The sequence below is a fragment of the Ornithodoros turicata genome, chromosome 2, assembly GCF_037126465.1.
Source record: "Ornithodoros turicata isolate Travis chromosome 2, ASM3712646v1, whole genome shotgun sequence".
In the NCBI taxonomy this organism is placed as follows: Eukaryota; Metazoa; Arthropoda; class Arachnida; order Ixodida; family Argasidae; genus Ornithodoros; species Ornithodoros turicata.
Genome location: NC_088202.1, coordinates 78561595 through 78580989, shown reverse-complemented (window position 1 = coordinate 78580989; position 19395 = coordinate 78561595). Strand labels below are relative to the sequence as shown.

At 48.6% G+C, this 19395-nt stretch overlaps 1 protein-coding gene across 1 annotated transcript in view; it reads left to right on the top strand.

The window, feature by feature from the left end:
• LOC135385595 (sodium/mannose cotransporter SLC5A10-like) overlaps positions 1–5084 on the top strand; it is a 33235-nt gene extending 28151 nt beyond the window's left edge. The window contains exons 12-14 of the mRNA XM_064615014.1: positions 287–508; positions 593–782; positions 4688–5084. Of these exons, the coding sequence (XP_064471084.1) occupies positions 287–508; positions 593–782; positions 4688–4905 (630 nt within the window). The 3' untranslated portion in view covers positions 4906–5084. The remainder of the gene's footprint in view (positions 1–286; positions 509–592; positions 783–4687) is intronic.
• Positions 5085–19395: the final 14311 nt, after the last annotated feature.

Here is a 19395-nt window from a genome sequence, read left to right as displayed (position 1 = left end):
TATCGATGCTGCGCATGTCTAGAGAAGCATTTCTGTAGCCGCGCCCATGAAGACCAGCATGTATCCAAACCTAACAAACTTTATCGTTAAAATCTATGGCTCGTTCCAGTCCTTCAATCATTGTCATTCCCTAGAGAAAAGCAAGGGGAACAGGCCAGTAGCTAAGATATTTCGCGTTGCGATCGAAAGAAAATTTCCGGTACATTCCTGAAGAAGTGAGCTCACCTCGACATAATATACTTTGCAGCCTTTGCAACTAAATGAACGTTCCTATTTCGCTTTACAGGGCGCCTTCTGGGGCTTGATGAGCGGCCTAGTCATCGGCATGATTCGCTTTATATGGGAATTCTGGTACTCTGTTCCCGCTTGTGGAAGCGGTATTCCTGATCCAAGGCCCGCTGTCTTGTCGAGCGTTCACTACCTGCACTTTGGCATTCTCCTTTTTATCATCACTAGCATTATTACTACAGTGGTCAGTCTTCTAACACCACCCAGCGAAGCCAGACAGGTACACGACGTACATCCTTATGCCCATACATATTCCATTGCGAATATTACTATAATTGCGATTCACACCATTTCTTCTTTTCAGCTACATCGATTGACGTACGCGACGCGTCATGACAAAGAAATCCGAGAAGACCATGGCAAGGGTCAGAAGAAGCCAGTCCTTCAAATAATTTACAAAGGCAATGAGAATCTCACCTGCAATAGAAGCACGTGTGAGCACTTGGAAGGTATCCACGGTATGGATCACGAGGCTTCGACATTGTCAAACAAACGTAAGTGAGGATGGAAAACTGTCACTCGTGCTCAGGTAGAGCATAGGACAATGAACCTTTTTCACCACACATATCGTATCCTAGCGGCTGTTCAGGGAAACACGGTCGGCGCGCGCCAAAACACAGCCGGCGCCATCTATTGAATATGTAGGGAACCCTCTCCGGCGCAGTCAGGTTCACAGAGCATGCGCAGAAGCGTTGCGAAAAACGCTCGTTATTTCTGCAATCCCATGCAAAGTTTCCGTTGTGGAGGTCTTCTCAAAGGGATCATATTGTGGAAGACAATAGGCAAAAACGGCACTAATGAAGAATTATGTGGTACATTATGTGTCAAAGACGTAATCTTTAGACAAAAATGCCTCTAAGAGTTTAATAGAGAAAAGTAAAACATGGATACGTTAGACTCAACGTGGTTAGAACTGGCGACTCCAATACTCGTAGTCTGGGGCAAAATAAACGTGGAGAGCAAATAGTCAACCCATGAATGCATGCAGAAGGACGGATAAATGAAGCGTTCGAGACAGGGAAATGGATCAGGTACTAATATGCAAAATCACTAGCACAGATTAGGTCTTTCGTGCGGCTCAGGGAACTGGACTTTGAATGAAAAGAGAAAAAACAAGGGGGAGGGCAGTATTGCTCGGTTGAAAGAAAAGAAAGGTACGCAGCACTGTTGTACGTAACGCCGTTACAGTAAACAAGACTTTATTTCGCTATCGGAGTGCAGATCACGATATTTTCTTTAAATATCGGTGTGGGGAAATGTATTTCCGTTATAAGTTAATCGTCCACGATTAACACGAGCTCGAACATAACTAGCAAAGGGATAGAGTTGTCACCTGGAGATCCGTAATTAACTTTTACTTCTCGATATAGAATAACGGACTTCTCACATTGACTTTTCAGGAAGATCTAAAAAAAAAAAAAAAGAAAAAAAAAGAACGCATCAACACAATGCTATGCTTGAATAAATTAAACAAATTCAACTTGAGGCTTTGTATGTGATTGTCCCTTCTATGTTGTTCCAGCCTCAGAACATCAGTTCTCTCAAATTCAACAAGTTTGTAAAGTTTTGCAAAGATGCGAAAGTGACTTTTGGTAGCCCGCGAGGGGAGCGCCTTCTTTCCTCACGTGGCACGGATCAGTAGGCGAAGTGGGACCGTCTGTAGCATACATTAGGCCAAACGGAACACCCTGCAGTTCAAAGTCGGTGAACCTGCTAAGGGATGGCGGATAATTCGCTAAAAGGCATTAGGCGAAATGGGAAGAGAGGACTGGACCAGCGGTTGAATATTCATGATAGGATCGGAAAATGAAGAAATTAGAACTTTTTTTTTCACGGTGACAGTGTGACTGCTATACTTCTATAGAAGTCTCAAACCAATGTGCAGCACGATCCAGTGGAAATGTGACGTCGTTTAAATCTGGTAGACGGCGAGGGACAGCGTAAAATCATATGAAGCTGTATTTCTATATGTTTGCATGTTGAATGAGAACAGAAATTTAAAAGAATAGGACTTGGGTCGTGTAACTGACGCCGTACCGGGTTACGCACGTTTTTATTCCCATTAAAGGGGTACCAACATTTCTTCTCACGGAATGAAAGATGTTGTTACATACACACAAAAGGATCAATCTGCTACGTTGTTCGTGATTAATGAGCAAAAAAAAAAAAACACGTTGAAGGACGCTTAATATAATTCATACGGCGGAAATGCGTTAGCATTAGTCGTATTCCTTTATGTATTTTTTGTGCGTTTACAGCCGACCCACCACCCACCCACGACCACTATCCACCCCTATCCACCCCTAACCATAACTAACTGCTGCTAAGTACACAGCTACAACAGCGGCGCAAACCTTCTTCCTCTCCGGCGAGTTGAGCCTTCGCCGCGCTTCCGGAGAGAGGGAGTCATCCCTCTCTCTCTCCGGAAGCGGCAGGGAGTCTTCCCTCTCTCTCCCTCTTCAGGGAGTCTTCAGAGGGAGTCTTCCCTCTGCTAGTGCGCATGCGCAGCACGCGGGTATTGGAGGAGAAAGGGAGGAGAGAGGTTTTCTCCGAGGCTTCATACATCCATCAGACGGTCACGATTTTGCAACTTAGGGTTCTAATGCTAATGCATTCAAAGGCACATTACGCGTGTCCATCTTGAGAAGGCCGACAATGGGTAGCGCGGCCTCGTTGGTCCAGTCAAACTACGTGTCAGGGGGATTGTTTGGGGAAAGTAATCAGAATACCTCTTCGCAGACTGCGTGTGTGTGGGGGGGGGGGGGGGAGGTCTACAAGTCTACCCAGCTGACACCAGGGTAGGGTAACGGTAATGGTAACAGAAACGGCATATTACCAAAATTGGAGATGCTAACGGAAACGCTACCACGTGTCCTCCATTACCGGAAACAGAACCGGAAACAAAAGTTATCGTCCGGTGTTGAATTTGGGTAATGGCTATCCCTGTTGTGCGATCATATTTGAGTGACTTTTCATATTGTTTTGGTATTTTGATGATTCCATTCCCTGTAATGCTCTGAATACTACACGAGATCATGGATACAAAGCGCAATATTGGATCTTGAGGGTGCATCTCGCGCTTACCCACTCGTCCCTGTCCACATAACTTCATGACACCAACACATGAGACTTACGCAATATAGACTCCACGCGCTCTACTCCACCATAGCACAAGGATGACAGCCTATGATTTTTTGTTTACTTCTTTCACTTGACCGTGGTTATGGCAGTATTGTTTACTACTGAGAGCATCCGCCTATAAATGCGACATTGGATGAAGGTTACATCCATCTTGGGTTGCTGGACTATGAGTGACTTTAAAAAATCTTGCAAGACGTGAGCATCCCAACGACTTAAATTACTTGTGTAGTGTGTACGCGTGACACCGAAGCAGCTCTTGGAGGAGGGGCGGATATGTTTAATAGAGTAAAAAAAAGAAAAACGGAAATGTCAGCCAGGCTATTGTCAACTTGCTATTCCGAAAAAGAAACTGAAAAATAAACAAAAAGAAAGAAAAAGGAAGGAACTGAAAAATAAACAAAAGAAATAAAGGAAAGGAAAAAAAAGAGAGACAAAAGAGGCACGCAGTGCAGTGCAGTACAGGCATGAAGGAAAGTTCCAAGAATGTCCAGTCAGAGGGCAGACGCAAGGCCCGAGTCTTTTAAGAAGCGGAGCAGGGCTGTAGTGATGGCCCACTGAGTAGGCCGAGGGACGGGACAGAGGAGGGCGGCCATGGACAATGTGTTGCAGCACTTGGGTAAAACAGGGTGCTGACAGAGAAGGAAGGCTGTCTTCCTGCAGCTCTGTAACAGCCGTTCCATACACGGAAACAGTAACGGAAACATAACGGAAACGAAATTGAAAAGCTCGTATCTGAAACGGATAACGGAAACGAAAATGTAGCAGTAAGAAAAATGGAAATGTTAACGAAAATACGTCCGTTACCCTTCCTTGGCTGACACTCAAGATAAAAGTTTTGAGGAAAATCGTAAGAATCGCGTGTTTCACGGGAATGATCATAAAAATCCTGTAAACATTTGCCTCACAACGTCGCAACACGGAATCCCAGACACCCTGCACGACTTCTGTGCATGAAAGGGGGGGTGGGGGGACGTTGTGCCCCCGCCCCCTCAGGCAGACTGAAAATTCTCCGCCTATGCCTCTCCGCATTCTCGCGCTTCTTTCGCTCAGAAATCACGAACGAGGCAACCGATGAATCCTGTTCCTTTTTTGTGTTTAGGTAATGTCACCTTTCATTCCGCCAAGAGGAGTAATTTTTTGCACTTTAGCGCCTCTTGAAGGCCTGACACGGTTTGTACTGGTTTATATCTCAAGAACACAGTGTACCTTTCCATGTCTTTTTTTACACATTTCTTCGTTGTGTGGTATAATTTTGCAGCCGGGTCAAGGCTGAAACGTCTCATGCTGTGTATCTGTGGTGTGACTCAAAGCGAACTACAAGCCCCGAAAGACAGCCCAGGAGAGCTCAACCAGGAAGAATCCATACTACAGGCAGCTGAATCTCTGAAAGAAACCCCTCTATCGAAAGGGGTGTGCAACGCCGGCGCTGTTGTCCTCATGATCATTTGTGGTTTCATGTGGGGCTACTACGCGTGAGTGCGGAACAAGTTCCTCCTGTTTAATACTATGGCAGCTACAGTCCTCGAGCTTTGGTTTCAACAGTGTTCCAACGCGCCTACAGACCTTGTCCTTGCAGTTCAGGTCCCGTAGCGACCTAGACCTAAAGCTATGAATGTTTCGGAATGATGCAACGAATAAATCTGTGGATCGATCAATCTGTGCATAAAGTTATTTTAGCACATCTTGGACTTTGACGTTTGGAATAAATTTTATGCCTTAAACTCCATAGGTCGCACCCTTCGGTTATACTAGGCCGTTTATTAGGCCTATATTATGATTGTCGCGTGCACTTTTAATGCGATAGCATTAGGAGTGTCAAACAGGAAAAAGCTGTATGTATGTATGTATGTTGTTGATGAAGAAAAATACTAGGGAGAGGTTGAATTTGTCACATATGTCTGTATGTTTGTATGTATGTACTGAAGACTAGCATACCTGACTTTGTGGTCGCACCCACAGCTCCCAGCACTCCTTCTTGGACTTTTCCGACGCCCTGCATCTCCCTGTCGGTGCCTGTGCTAAGTGCTAACAGGGAAGAAAGGCAACGTCGCTGCATGCGTGACGAAGCAGCTCACTCTCGATATGATGAGCTCGTGTTATGAGACTTCCACCGCAGTTTTCACGGACGGCTCAACCACGAGGGGAAGTTCGTCGTCTGCCTTTGTCATTCCCTCCGAGTCAATTTCAGATGGCCATCATCTCTCACATAAAACATCGTCAACATGCGCTGAGCTTTATGCTATTCTTTTCGCCTTGCAGAAAATTACTGACAGCCCCGTTCGCTCCTGGGTCGTCTTTACAAATTCCAGATCTGCGCTGCAATGTGTGGCAACTATGGGACTTCGCGGCTTCCTCAGTCCTGTAGTCATTGAAATTCTACAAGTATACAAGAAAGAAAGCGCACAGGGCCACTCTATCGTCTTCCAGTGAATCCCGGGTCATGTGGGCATCAGCGGAAACGAGGACGCAGATCGAACAGCCGCAGGTGCGCACCAGTACACCCGCCGTGTCCCCATCATCTTGTCTCAGGGGGATCGCCGTTACCTCGTCTCACTCCTCACGGGCCCCATGATGCAGTCTCAATGGCAACCTGACATCACCACCCACTCTCTGCTTTACTCCGTTGACCCCACATTGTCCCTTACTCTCCCCCGGCGAATGCCGCGTTCCTTTACCACAGTAGTCCACCACATGCGACTTAATGTGGCTTTTACATCAGCTTTCAAACACCTCCTCGGTGTCGGCGCGTCCAGCCTCTGTTCCACATGTGGTGTGCGCGGTGACCTCCAGCACGTCCTCCTGGTCTGTGGACAGTACGAGCTCGAGCGCGCCCTCATGGAAACTGCTCTCCAACGCGTCGATCAACGCCAGGTCGACTTAGCCAAAATTCTCGGGCCATGGTCGGACACCTCACATCTGATGGAAGGCCTACGAGCTGTTGCTGAGTTCCTCTCCAGCGCTGGATTAATGGACGAACTCTAATAGGACACCTTTCCATCATCATCACTTTCTCATCCCTTCCACAAGCGCAATGGGGCAGTGTACCGCCATAACGGCGGAGAATGACCCACCACATCATCATCCCATTTATGTGTATGTATGTATAAGTGGACTTGCAAAGGGAACATAAGAGGATAAATCTAAACGGAGGTAAATGATTTGAAATTGAAGTAGTCGAACGTAATTACGACTAAGAGGTAACAGTAACTGAAGGCAATTAGAGATGCTTCAAGGCAATTAAGGCAAGAAAGTTGACTTTCACCGGGCCTTACCGTCGCTCACACTGAATGTGCTAACGTGTACTAACGTGTGCTAAATGTAAATCCGGTCATCCTGTATCGTTCCCTTTATGTCCCGTGAAGACTGCCACCACAAAAAGGCATCAAGATCTGATATTACGACTTCCATCTGACGCTCTCAGGGGCGGTAGTGCCACCGTCACGTCTGGTACGAATGAACACGACTTTCTTGCACTCCCACCTCGATCTGCACAGGCGAACCACCACCATGCAGAACACCATGGCGGCGAAGCCCATCAGAAGCAGCCACCAAACACACCCTGGTCCATCAAAGCAGATTACACGCACTTACGCCGGTGTGACAGATCCATCAGGCATGAGACGACAGTTGCGGAAACAGTTGCGGACCACCAGTGTTGCGGAATGGGTTGATCCATTCAATTCCAATTCCATTCCGAGGAGTGGTCGCGAGTCTAAATTACATTCCTTTTAATTCCTTGGAATGAAGACGCGAGGCTCATTCTCATTCCACCCAAGAAAAGGACATTCCCATTCCCACTCCGGGGCTAAAGTGATGCACTGTAAGTTATTAGCTGGTGCATTGGTAAGTGCAAAAAAAAAAAAAAAAAGAAACAGGATACTTGATATCCCACCAACAGCCAACGGACAGAAAATCGTATACTGCTTTTTTTAAATATGAATTTTATGTTCTTCTGTTTCCAACATCTTAAAACAAGAACCAGCGCCGCGACGAGCGTTTACGAGCAAGGTTGCCTGCACGTATAGCGTCCGAAGTGCGGACGTTTTTCTTGCGTTGTAATCCGAAATTATAGACGACCTTGGGTTGAATGGTTGCCAGACACTTACTTTGAGTTGCCTCCGCTCAAAACCCAGCGTGCTGGAGGCCATCAATTTAACACCATTCGCTGGCCATTCCATTCCGGCCCCAAACAGGTCTAATTCCATTCAAATTCCCTTCCCAACAGCTGGTGACTTAACTCCATTGCCATTTCGTCTCGGTGCGCTAAAAAAGGGGCATCACTCCGGAATCGTTCCAATTCCGGAATTTTAATTCCGCAACTCTGGATACCACCATCAACCACCGAAGCTGTGCCTTCTCTGACACTCTTCTCTGCGGCTCTCGCGGCAGTCAAGGCAATTGTCTCTGCATTTCGTGGTGCGTCGCAACTGCCCGAGGTTCAAGCGCTCCTGGCATTGGAGGCATTATCTTGACCTCAGCATGATGCAATTGTATAGAAAGGCCATAGCGACCATGCTGAGCGGAGTTGACCCAGCGCTCGCTTTCCGCATGCCAGCACATATCTCTGGTCAAGACACCGCATTAGTTCATCGAAACTCCTCGACGTGGCCTTCACAGCACAGTGGCGCTACCGCTTGAGACAAGTTAACTCTCCCCACTGCAGTCACTGCGGTGCTGTTGAAGATCTCGAGCGCATTCTTCTCCATTGCCCACACTACCACCCTTCCCGCTCCGTCCTCTCCGCCTCCCTCAACGAGCTAGACTCCCGTCCCCTCTCCCTCACAAAATTGCTTGGCCCCTGGCCGCATCCAGCTCACCAACGCTCTGTCCTCAAGGCTCTTTTCGCCTTTTTGGACGCCACAGGACTTCGATCCTCATTGTAACGGGACGCATTCCTTCATTCCCCGCTTCACCTCCAGCAATGGAGTTGAGTATCGCCCCCGGCGATGAAACTCCCCACCCATCATCCTGAAATAAAGTTGTTGTTGTTGTCGTTTCCTCGCAGCCTACGTAACAAGCTCCCTGATTTGAAATCTCATCTCCACCAGTACAAGTTCACTTTCATAGCTGTATGGGAACATGGCATGGATGCTACACATCGCGTTAATGGTTATAGAATCCATCGGTCTCATCAATACTCTGAGAGCAGAACAGCGTTACACGTTCGTAATGGGCTCGTTGCTGCACCCATGGGGTCAGTTTGTTGTCGCTCTTACGATTATGTCAACTGCAGGGTCCGCCTTGGGCACATGCTCTTAACAGTCGTCAGTGTCTATCTACGTCCCGCGGTACAGGTTCCGTGGACTGACCTCGAACGCTTATTCAATTCACTGGAATCCCCAGCTCTTGTACCGGGTGACTTGAATGCTCATCATACGGCCTGGGGAAGCCGTAGAACGGACGGACGGGGAAGGAGGTTGTTGGAAACAATAGAGACTTCTCACATGTGCCCACTTAACAACCGACAGCCAACTTATATGCGATCCCCAAGTCACTCGATGTCCTGGATCATTCGTGGTGCTCAGCAGACATAATTCGGCACTTGTTGTGCGCTATACCGATGTCGACACCAGAGGGAGTGACCACTTTCCCCTGTATATTTCGCACGATAGACTGCCTCCGTCACCCACTACTGGACTGATTAATTTCTCGAACTGGAGACTCTTTCGTGCCTGCTTTCGAACATCTATGCACACCGGTATGTCCCCAGAGGCCCTCTCGCAAGGCATTCCTTGCGCCATCCAGGACGCGGTGGTCCTGTCTAAAAGGGTAACAGGTCACGTCGGTCATTCTCACGCAATTAACCACCTTAGAGCATTACGTCGCCGAGCAGAGAGAACGGCTCGCCGAATTGGGCAACTTCCTGACATTGTAGCATACCGCCGGACGAAAGCTAAAGTAACACGAGAACTTAGGAAAGAAGACCGGAAGCGTTGGCGTAAGTTTTGCCAACACCTTTCACCGTTTGACCCGGCCGCAAAGATCTGGAGGACAATTCGAGCTCTGAAGGATGCGCCACCACAAAAGAATCCTCTTGCGGCATTGGCTATTGTTAAGGGTGTATAGACGAAATTACGCTAGCGACCTCAGACGCTTTCAGACATATGTCGGCACAATTCCCTTAGAAGTCGGCCCAGGACGCACATTCCCCCAGGGCGTCAGTCGTGACGTCGGCCACCTGTGTGAGGCCGACAACGGCGAGCCCATTCATCAGCACCACCACCACCACGCTAGCGACAGATTTCTCAGTCGTCCTAACGACACCGGCGGCTGCCACGACGACTGCGGTACACTGCAGTTTTGTCCAGAGCTTGTCGACAGAAATTCACCAAGACTGGCCCCGTCCACCGGAGGTTATGGACCGCGACTTTACTCTAATCGAGCTGATGACTGCGTTGAAACTATGAATGTGCGATCGTCCCCAGGACACGATAAAATCACCTAGGCCGCACTACGAAACCTTGACGAGCGCGGTCACTCCAAGCTCTCCTTCATGTTTATAATACGTCTTGGCGACAGGGATCCGTACCATCTACCTGGAAGGAGGCATTAGTTGTTCCCATCTTGAAATCAGGCAAACTCCCAAATGCCCTATCCTCCTTTCGCCCTGTGAGCCTGACGAGCTGTACGGGGAAACTGATGGAGAGAATGGTTTTACATCGCCTCAACTGGTAGCTCGAAAAACAAGGTGTGTTACCTCAAGACATGGCTGGATTTCGTCGCCACCGAAGCTCCGTGGATCTAGTTCTTGACCTAGTCTCTACAGTTCAACATACTCGTGCTCACCGGCGGATCGTTGTAGCGGTTTTCCTGGGACATCAAGCGCGTATATGATACCGGCTCGCACATTTGTGTGCTCCACCCCTTGCTGTTTTTTGGAGTATCTGGTCGACTCTTCAACCGGCTCCACGATTTCCTTACGGACGGAACTGTTGCTGTCCGCACATCCCACGGCCAAAGCCCTAAGCACCCTGTTACCCTGGTTATCAAGGCGTACCCCACGGAAGCATTCTGAGTCCTATACTCTTTAATGTGGTAATGCCAGGCCTAAAATCGATAATTCCTCGCCAAGTAGCATTCTCTGTGTATGCCAGTGACGTTGCCCTTTGGACAGTAGGCAAGTCACGACCGGCCATCCAGCGCAGTTTGCAGCTAGCCTTAAATAATGTCCATCTGTGCCTCACGCGACTTGGAATGGACCTTTCTGCCGAAAAGTGCGTCGAGCTCGCTTTCACTCACAAGGCTATGGGAAATTTCCCTCATTTGGTTGGTGCAAAGAAGCTCGAGCCTGTACGTTCCCATCGCTTTCTTGGTGTGGTCCTGAGCTCGAACCTGCGCTGGGCTCGCCATACCTTGAACACCACACCTTGCTTAACCTTGAAACCAAAGTGCAGCGACAGCTTCCTGCAATTCAACATCTGTGTGGCTTAGGATGGGGCTGCGATCAACGCCCCCTTCTAGCCGTTCACGCGGCTGTGGTGAGGGCGACTGTGCTTTACTGCCTTCCAATCTTGCACAGGATTTCCACAACGCCATTAAATAGCTTTCGGAACCTGTTTGCCCGAAGCCTTCGTCTCTGCCTTGGAGTTCCCAGTATGGCTGAAACACGGCAAGTCCTGGCTGAAGCTGGTGAAGTCCTGGTGGAGGTTTTCCACGAGCGTGAAACGGCTGAGCACCTCCTACGTTTGCGTGCACTTGTTCCCTGTCACCCACTCCTGAGGAGCATTCGATACTGTCCTGAAAGTGATTTCCATCGCGTAGCACAGAGGACACGCCAGGCTCTCACTGGCTTCATAGCTAATGAGGTCACACCGCCGAAGGTCCCTGGTCTCTGCCTGTGCCACCCACCTTCGCACGTTTTCCGGATCTCCAGGACCGCAGAGATCAGGTTCCCCATAAAGTCCTTCGAGCCCATTTTAATGCTCTGGTAGGCGCGAAGTTTCCTACGTCTGCCGCAGCTACACCGATGGCAGGGCACAGGATAGTTCCCCAATGGGTTCCAGCGCATTGTGGTGTAGAAGGCAATGACCAGACCGACAGCGCCGCAGAAGCAGCTCTCACGTCTCGGAGACGGACGCGTATCGCTCTGCTGAGTGGAGATCATCGGTCCGTACTTCGACGCCTCGTGACTCCTCTGGCTACCAGCCAATGGACTGCTGACATTCTTCCCCCAGCCTGCGCAGAGTTGATCCAGAGCTCGGTTTCCGCATGCCTCGACATATCTCTCGTCAAGATGCCGCATTAGTTCATCGAATGCGCCTCGATGACTTTTACAGCACAGTGACTTTACCGCTTGAGGCAAGTTGAATTTCCCCACTGCAGTCACTGCGGTGCTGTAGAGGATCTAGAGCACATTCTTCTCCATTGCCCACACTACCAACCTTTCAGAACCGTACTCTCCGGATCCCTTAACGAGCTCGACTCCCGCCTTTTCCCTCTCACAAAACTGCTTGGTCCCTGGCCACATCCAGCCCACCAACGCTCGCCCTCAAAGCTCTCTTCACCTTTCTGGATACCACAGGGCTTCGATCCTTATTGTGAAGGGGCTCATTATTTCATTCCCTGCATCACCACCAGCAATGGGGTAGAGTATCGCCCCTGGCGATGAAACTCTCCAGTCATCACCTTGTAATAAAGTTAGTTGTTAACTATGCCACACGGCCTGAAGTATCGGCATATTGTCATAGGATAAATTCTGCCATCAACACAAATATGAATTTAAAGAGTATGCACAGGGCCCTGAAGCATTGCTGTCTGAAGGGAGAAAAGAATAAGTGGGCGGAGAAGCTAATTTCTGCATTGATGAAGCTCACCAGAGATCAATTTTTCGACCGCCTGATAAAGGTGTGCAAGGGGGCTCGAACATACAAGACAAGCCTTATTGTAAAGGTCCATAATGCCAGCGAAAGAATGCCAAAGGACTATATGCTGCAGGCAAGTGACCCAACCGTATCGCAAGTGAAATGAGAGAGCATAATGGGGGGGGGGGGATTTATTGGCAGAAAAAAAAGAAAAAAAGCGTAATAGGTGTAACATATACGAGGGGCGTTCAAGTCAAACCGGGACTTTTCATTTTTCGCAAAAGTAAAATTAACTTAAAGGCGAGAAATTAGTTTTATTTTTCAACGTAACATCGAGCTGCACTAATGCACTTTTCCCAGTGTTTCCCGAGGGCTTGGATGCCAGCAGCGTAGAAATCCTTACCGGCGCGTAGCAGCCATGATCGGACCGCATTCTTGACCTCGTCGTCGCGGCTGAAGGGGCAGCCCCCAAGGAACGCCTTCCGTGGACCGAAGAGATGGAAATGGCTGGGGGTGGGGTCTGGACTGTATGGGGGATGTGGCAGCAACTCCCAGCCAAGTTCCTGTAAGGTGCCTGTCGTGAGATGTGCGGCATGCGGGCGTGCATTGTCCTGTAGGAGGAGGACTCCTTTGCTGATGAGGCCCGACTTTCCGAAGCTGGAAGTGTTCATGAATGATAGTGATCAACGTTCCCACAGAAAGGTCCGTCTTTCGTGCCAGTTTGAGACATGTTATTCGTCAGTTCTTGAGGATCAGGCGCTCCACAAGTTGGATGTTCTCAGGAACTCTGACACTGGGCTCTGAGCTGTCCCGGCCGGGATCGTCCTGCACTGATGTACGGCCCTCTCGGAACCGTTTGCACCACTTAAACGCTTTGGTGCGGCTAAGTGTGTCGTGGCCATACTGAGCCTGAAGTCTTCTGTGAATTTCAGATGACTTTACGCCTTCATTCACGAGAAACTTCATGACAATTTGCTGTTCGATGTGCGCGCTCACCTCGTTGTCGGCCATCTTGTCCAGCACGTGTCCTTTGCTTTGCACAAACTCTGGACCACCACGTGATGAACGCGGAGTCCTGTCGCGTGTGAAAATGACGAAAAAGAAGTAGCGCGAGCCATTTGTACACTCAGGACAGAAAGTCCCGGTTTGACTTGAACACCCCTCGTATATACCGTATAAGAATCTACGAACCGCAGTGTCAGGGAAGATGTGCGCTGAAGTTTGGAAACTGTGAAGCATGTTTGCATGATTTTGTTTGTACATGACACGATCATGTCACAAGGTTCAACATGTGTAAACACGTTCATATGGTGGCATGGTGAGTAAATGACCAACACACACAACCAAGCAGCAGTCAATATCCTGACATGGGCAAGCACCAGGACTTCTTTGACAGCGTGTGTGCAGTAAATCAAACAAGAGTATCAGCTCCTGAGAGTTCCGGGGTATCACGATCAGTATCTCTAGCACGCAGTATTGTTGGATATTTAGCATCAGGTGATGTCCAACATGGGACAGCAGTGAAAGTAGAGAAGTTCTTGCAGAGTGCTGTGCACTTATTGAATTCCAAGCACAGAGTTAATTGCAAAAAAAAAAAAAAGATATAAAAATAAAAAATAAAGGAAAAGAAACAGAAATGAAAGAAAAAAGAATGGAAAAGCAGCCCCGCTTCCAGACACTAAGAAAAAATGTGCAGGAAGACACAGACTTGGCATTTCTAGACCAACCGCTGCTGAAAAAGAAATGGTAACGCAGCATCTCAATGACGTCACTAGTGAGATGCCTTATGTTCATGCCGGTTGCAATCCAAGTTCCGTAATGATATGGTGTGTCCTAGGAAACACTTTTAAATACAGTGTTGTCTTGTGGGACGTTGCGCACTACATGCACTACATTTTTCATGCTGGTTATCGCCATTTGCAAATGGGTCGCATATTGCTAGTTATATTGTGGGATTTTTTAAAAATTTCAAGTTGTTTCTGTGCTGTTCTTTTAACAACGGTTTTTGAAGATTCTTTCTGTGTTTGCACCCTAGTGCAACCTAATAAAGCGTGTGTTATATTATTTATTATAATTATGTTGTGTTATGTTCTTTTATCAGTGCACAGGTCTTTTAATAACCGTATCAGGAGACTTTTTTCCCTGCATGTTGGTGCATTATATGCAAATATAATACACTAACACTGCAACATTACAACACTGCAAATATATTTATTATAGTGTGCTGTGCTTTTTTATCTGTGCAAAAGTTTTTGAATAACGCGCAACATGTCGCCACACTGCGCAGACAAACCTTACGTGTAACATCCCGGTACCGTGGTATAGAAAAGTGCGTGCTGCACGTTCCGCTGACACAGCTTTGCGTTCGTTCGTTAGTGGGATGTTGCCTGTGTCATAGAGAAACATTTGACACCTCACACGAACCGTCGGTGGCTGTCTCGCCGCCTAAAAACTGCTGTGACCACAATCGCCGACTATCTCCGCGAGCGTGGCTTGCACCTTTCGCCAACAAAGACGGTGTTTCTCTCGTTCACCAGAGGGTCTTACGAGAACTTTCCCACCCTGATTGACGACCAGCCAGTTCCTATTGTGCGCGACCACAAGTTCCTGGGTGTCCACATGGAGAGGCAGTTGACTTGGTCAGGACGAAAGGTATGTCTGCTTCTCAATGCAATGCGTGCATCGGCCGGACTTACCTGAGGGCCCCAGACCAAGATCCTGAAGCAACTCTACACGTCTTTGGTACTACTACGTATCCTGTACAGCCTCCCGATCCTCCACAACCTCTGCAACACTAACAGAAACAAGCTGGAATGCCTTCACGCCCGCGCGATTAAAATCATACTCGGCGTCCCAAGGAGTACTCCGCAAGCTGCTGCACCAGAGGAAGCCAACCAACCTACGCTGCATGTGCCCCAAACAAAGGAGGTCATCAAAGTACACCTGCGCCACCAAGCGCGTCACACCGCTCACCCCCTCGTATACTTAGATGTAACCCGACCTAACTCTGGCTTTGGCACAGCGGTCAGAAACCTCCAGCAGCACATCCCAACTGGATACGAGAAAGACAGGCAGCCAAAAACGACTCCTTGGAGAGAGCCAGTGCAACCTCCAGCATGCACCACTATCCCTGGCATTACCAGAAAGAGCAACATGCCTCCTGAAGTTGTTAGGCAGCTTGCGCTGGACGTGGTAACAGATCTAGGGGAGCGCATTACCGCCGTGTATACTGACGGTTCCGTGTCTGTGGATGGGGCTTCCTCGGCCGTCTATGATCCCCGTAATGCCGAGACCTTACTGAGCAAGCTAAGCCACAAGACTTCGTCCATGCTGCGGAACTTCACGGGATATTCTCGACGCTGAAGCACATGGTGACTCACTGGCCACAAACGTGGGTTCTTTTTACTGACTCCCGATCTGCCATACAAACACGGAGTCAAACAAGGAGACCACCAATGACGCCATGCGGAGCAAAATTACCAAGACATACGGTTGTGGCGGCCCGGTGACGATGATGACGACGTGCCTCTGCTGCCACGCGCTACGGCGCTGGCACAGCAGTTCTACCGGCACCGTCCTAGCGTGAGGCCACGGCCATCTGCCCGCTGGGACATTCCATCGTCGCCGGTCAGGACTCATGTAGAGGAACACCACCTCCTCTACACGGTAAACTCAGACGAGACGGACATCAGGTATCCATCCAGTGGACCCCCTGCCACTGTAAGATTCCTGGAAACGAGAAGGCGGACGAGGCTGCAAGAGAAGCCCACTCCCTGACATGCAAGGAAAACACACCACTGACCAAAGACGACATCAAAAGGGCAGCTAAGCGAACGGCAGACGTGGAGATGAGGAGCTCCTGGCCAATCTACACTGGAGACACCCCAGGCTTGTCGCCGTCGATGGTCCATATAAATACACAGGCTGTAGATACGAGGGGCGTTCAAGTCACACCGGGGCTTTTCATTTTTCGCAGAAGTAAAATGGACTTACAGGCGAGAAATTAGTTTTATTTTTCAACGTAATCACCAGCTGCACTAATGCACTTGTCCCAGCGTTTCACGAAGGTTTGGATGCCAGCAGTGTAGAAATCCTTACCGGCGCGTAGCAGCCATGATCGAACCGCATTCTTGACCTCGTCGTCGTAGCTGAAGGAATGGCCGCCAAGGAACGACTTCAGTGGCCCGAAGAGATGTAAATCGCTGGGGGCGAGGTCTGGACTGTAAGGGGGATGTGGCAGCAACTCCCAGCCAAGCTTCATTAAGTCGTCATTGGTCATTAAGTCATTGGTGCGTGTCGTGAGATGCGCGGTATGTGGGCGTGCATTGTCCTGTATAGGAGAAGGGCTCCTTTGGTGATGAGGCCCGGCCGCTTCTGCTTCAGCGCCTTATGCACATCCCTGAGAACCTGCCAGTAATATGCACTATTGATGGTGGTACTACTGGGCAGAAAGTCAACATGAACAAGGCCAGCCTTGTCCCAGAAAAACGTGGGAAAACGTTGGATGTTCTCAGGAACTCTGACACTGGGCTCTGAGCCGCCCCGGCCGGGATCGTCCTGCACTGATGTACGGCCGTCTCGGAACCGTTTGCACCACTCAAACGCTTTGCTGCGGCTAAGTGTATCGTGGCCATACTGAGCCTGAAGACTTCTGTGAATTTCAGATGACTTTATGCCTTCATTCACGAGAAACTTCATGACAATTCGCTGTTCGATGTGCGCGCTCACCTCGTTGTTGGCCATCTTGTCCAGCACGTGTCTTCTGTTTTGCACAAACTTTGAACCACCACGTGATGAACGCGGAGGCCTGTCGCGTGTGAAAATGACGAAAAAGAAGTAGCGCGAGCCATTTGTACACTCAGGAGGCAGAAAGTCCCGGTTTGACTTGAACACCCCTCGTACATGAGCCGAACTCACGCAGCACTCATTCATCGACTCCGACTTGCTACTGCCTTCACAAGAGCTTACAGGTATAAGCTAAAAATGGCCGACGACCCTACATGTAGACAATGCCACACAAGCGTAGACGGCATCCATATACTACTGCACTGCACGAAATATGAGGACGAGAGAAAGATCTTTGAAAAGCGTCTCTCCACACTGGACAGCCGGCCACTCACCATTGCAAATATTCTGGGTGCATGGTCTATAAACGACAATTGCCGCGAGGCGGCAGGCTACCTGCTACAATTCATCAATGCCGCAAACCTGCGGGACCTGTGACACGTGCTTCTGCGCATCTCCATTTCCCTGTGTCTGTTTTTTTTTTTTTGTTGTATGAGTGTGTGTGATTTTTTCTTTTTTGTCCGGGTGAACTTTTTCTTTTTCTTCTTCTTTTTTTGTTTGAAGAGTAGCAAGTCAAATATTGGCTGACCTCTCTCAACACTTAAAAACAACAACAGCATTTGATCCAAAACACGTAAACAACGAGAATTGGCCGTGGGACGACACAGACACGTAAGCCTCAAACGCGCAACGAATTCAAACAACCCAGGGAAAAGAGGTGCTGACGCCAGGAATCGAACCTCTTTTCTCTGCGTTCTTTGATTTTGGTACAAGTTTTGTTGGGGATATTTGGATCTTCGAGGTTTCACTTGGTTCCAGTTTTGGGGGGAAGCGCTGGTTGAAGCCCCCGACCTGCTGAGTTGACGTAAATGCACTATGCACTTTGCAAGAAACGCATGAGTTGACTGTTCTGTACGTTTTCTCAAACACCGTACAGGAAGACAAGTTCGCAGATTTGTTGCGCATGCAAAAAAAGAAAAAAAAAAAACAGAAAAGAAAAACGGGTATCTTGCTGTCGTGAGACTTTTCCTTCGATGTACCAGCTTGTGAGAAAATTGGCCAGTGGCGCGCAGGCAAGGAATATCATGATAGCGAAATTACAGTACATATGACGAAACTAGGAGAGGCGTGTTAGCTTAAGCTCAATTGGTAGAGCTAAGACCTGCAATCCAGAAGATGTGGATTCGTGTCCTGCAGCTGGCTAACCTTTCAGTGACTTCCTTCTTTCTTCAGGATAAGCCAACCATCCTCTTTCTTTTGCGCGCGTGACATCACATTGCCAAGCTTGGATTTGAGAACTTGCTTTATCGTATCGTTTTCGTAGAATTCTTCTGGTGTACTAAAACTCGAGTAACGTCTCATTACGGCCGAGAATCATTTAATCCACAGGTATTTCATTCTTCATCCTTTTCATCCCGTTCATTTTCACGGGCACGTTTTTCTTTCTCTGCATCCTCAAACTGCATTGCTTGTATAAAGGCTTCGTTAAGGGTCAACTTCAGATTTCTGCAGAGTAAGTCTGAGCGCCTCGAATCTTTCAAATCGACTACGAACCGGTCTCACACTAGTCTATCCTGTAGCTCTGCGGACTGGTAATTACACTTCTTTACCATGTTGCGCAACGATGTGTAAAAGTCGTTTACTGATTCTTCAGGCAACTGAACCCTTCGGTGAATGCGGGAACTCTCGTAAACTTCGTTTGCCGGTATACGAAGTGCGAGTCGAAACTGGTCTTTATCGCATAAAATTTTGTAGGAATATTTCCTCCGTCACAAACTGATGCGAGAACCACACGTGCTTGAGGTCCCATACAGTAAAGTACGGTTAGTACTTTTACCTCTTCTTGTGCTTGGTGTAATCCTGTGGCGAAGACATAATCTTCGAACTGCTGTATCCACATGGGTCATTCTCCCGCGTTGGCGAAGTTGAAGGGTGGTGGTGGGGCAAGGGCTAATCCTGGGACCCTACCACTCGATGTACCGTCTGCCACGTACGTGCGCTGCGTGCTGTTCCGCCCACTTCTGACAAGGTACAGTCGACCCGCGTTTATCCGGACGGCCTCGTTTCCTGTGAAAATATCCGGATTCCAGGGGAACCGGATAAGTGAAACACGAAAATCCAGAGTGATCCTAAATGGACATTCACCATTGACACATCTTTATTGACCTTTACACAGAAAACTATCCATTGTCATCTGTTTCATTCTAACACACGCATTCAGTTCTTGCAAACCTTTGCTAATGGCATTAACTTGCGAAATATTGTTTTGTTGCTCGGAAAATACTAGCGCTGTTCTCAGTGCAGCCCGCGGATTTTCTACCGTCACTGCTGGTGCCACCTCCCCCCCCCCCCCATTTCCACTTTCATAATCAGATTCTTC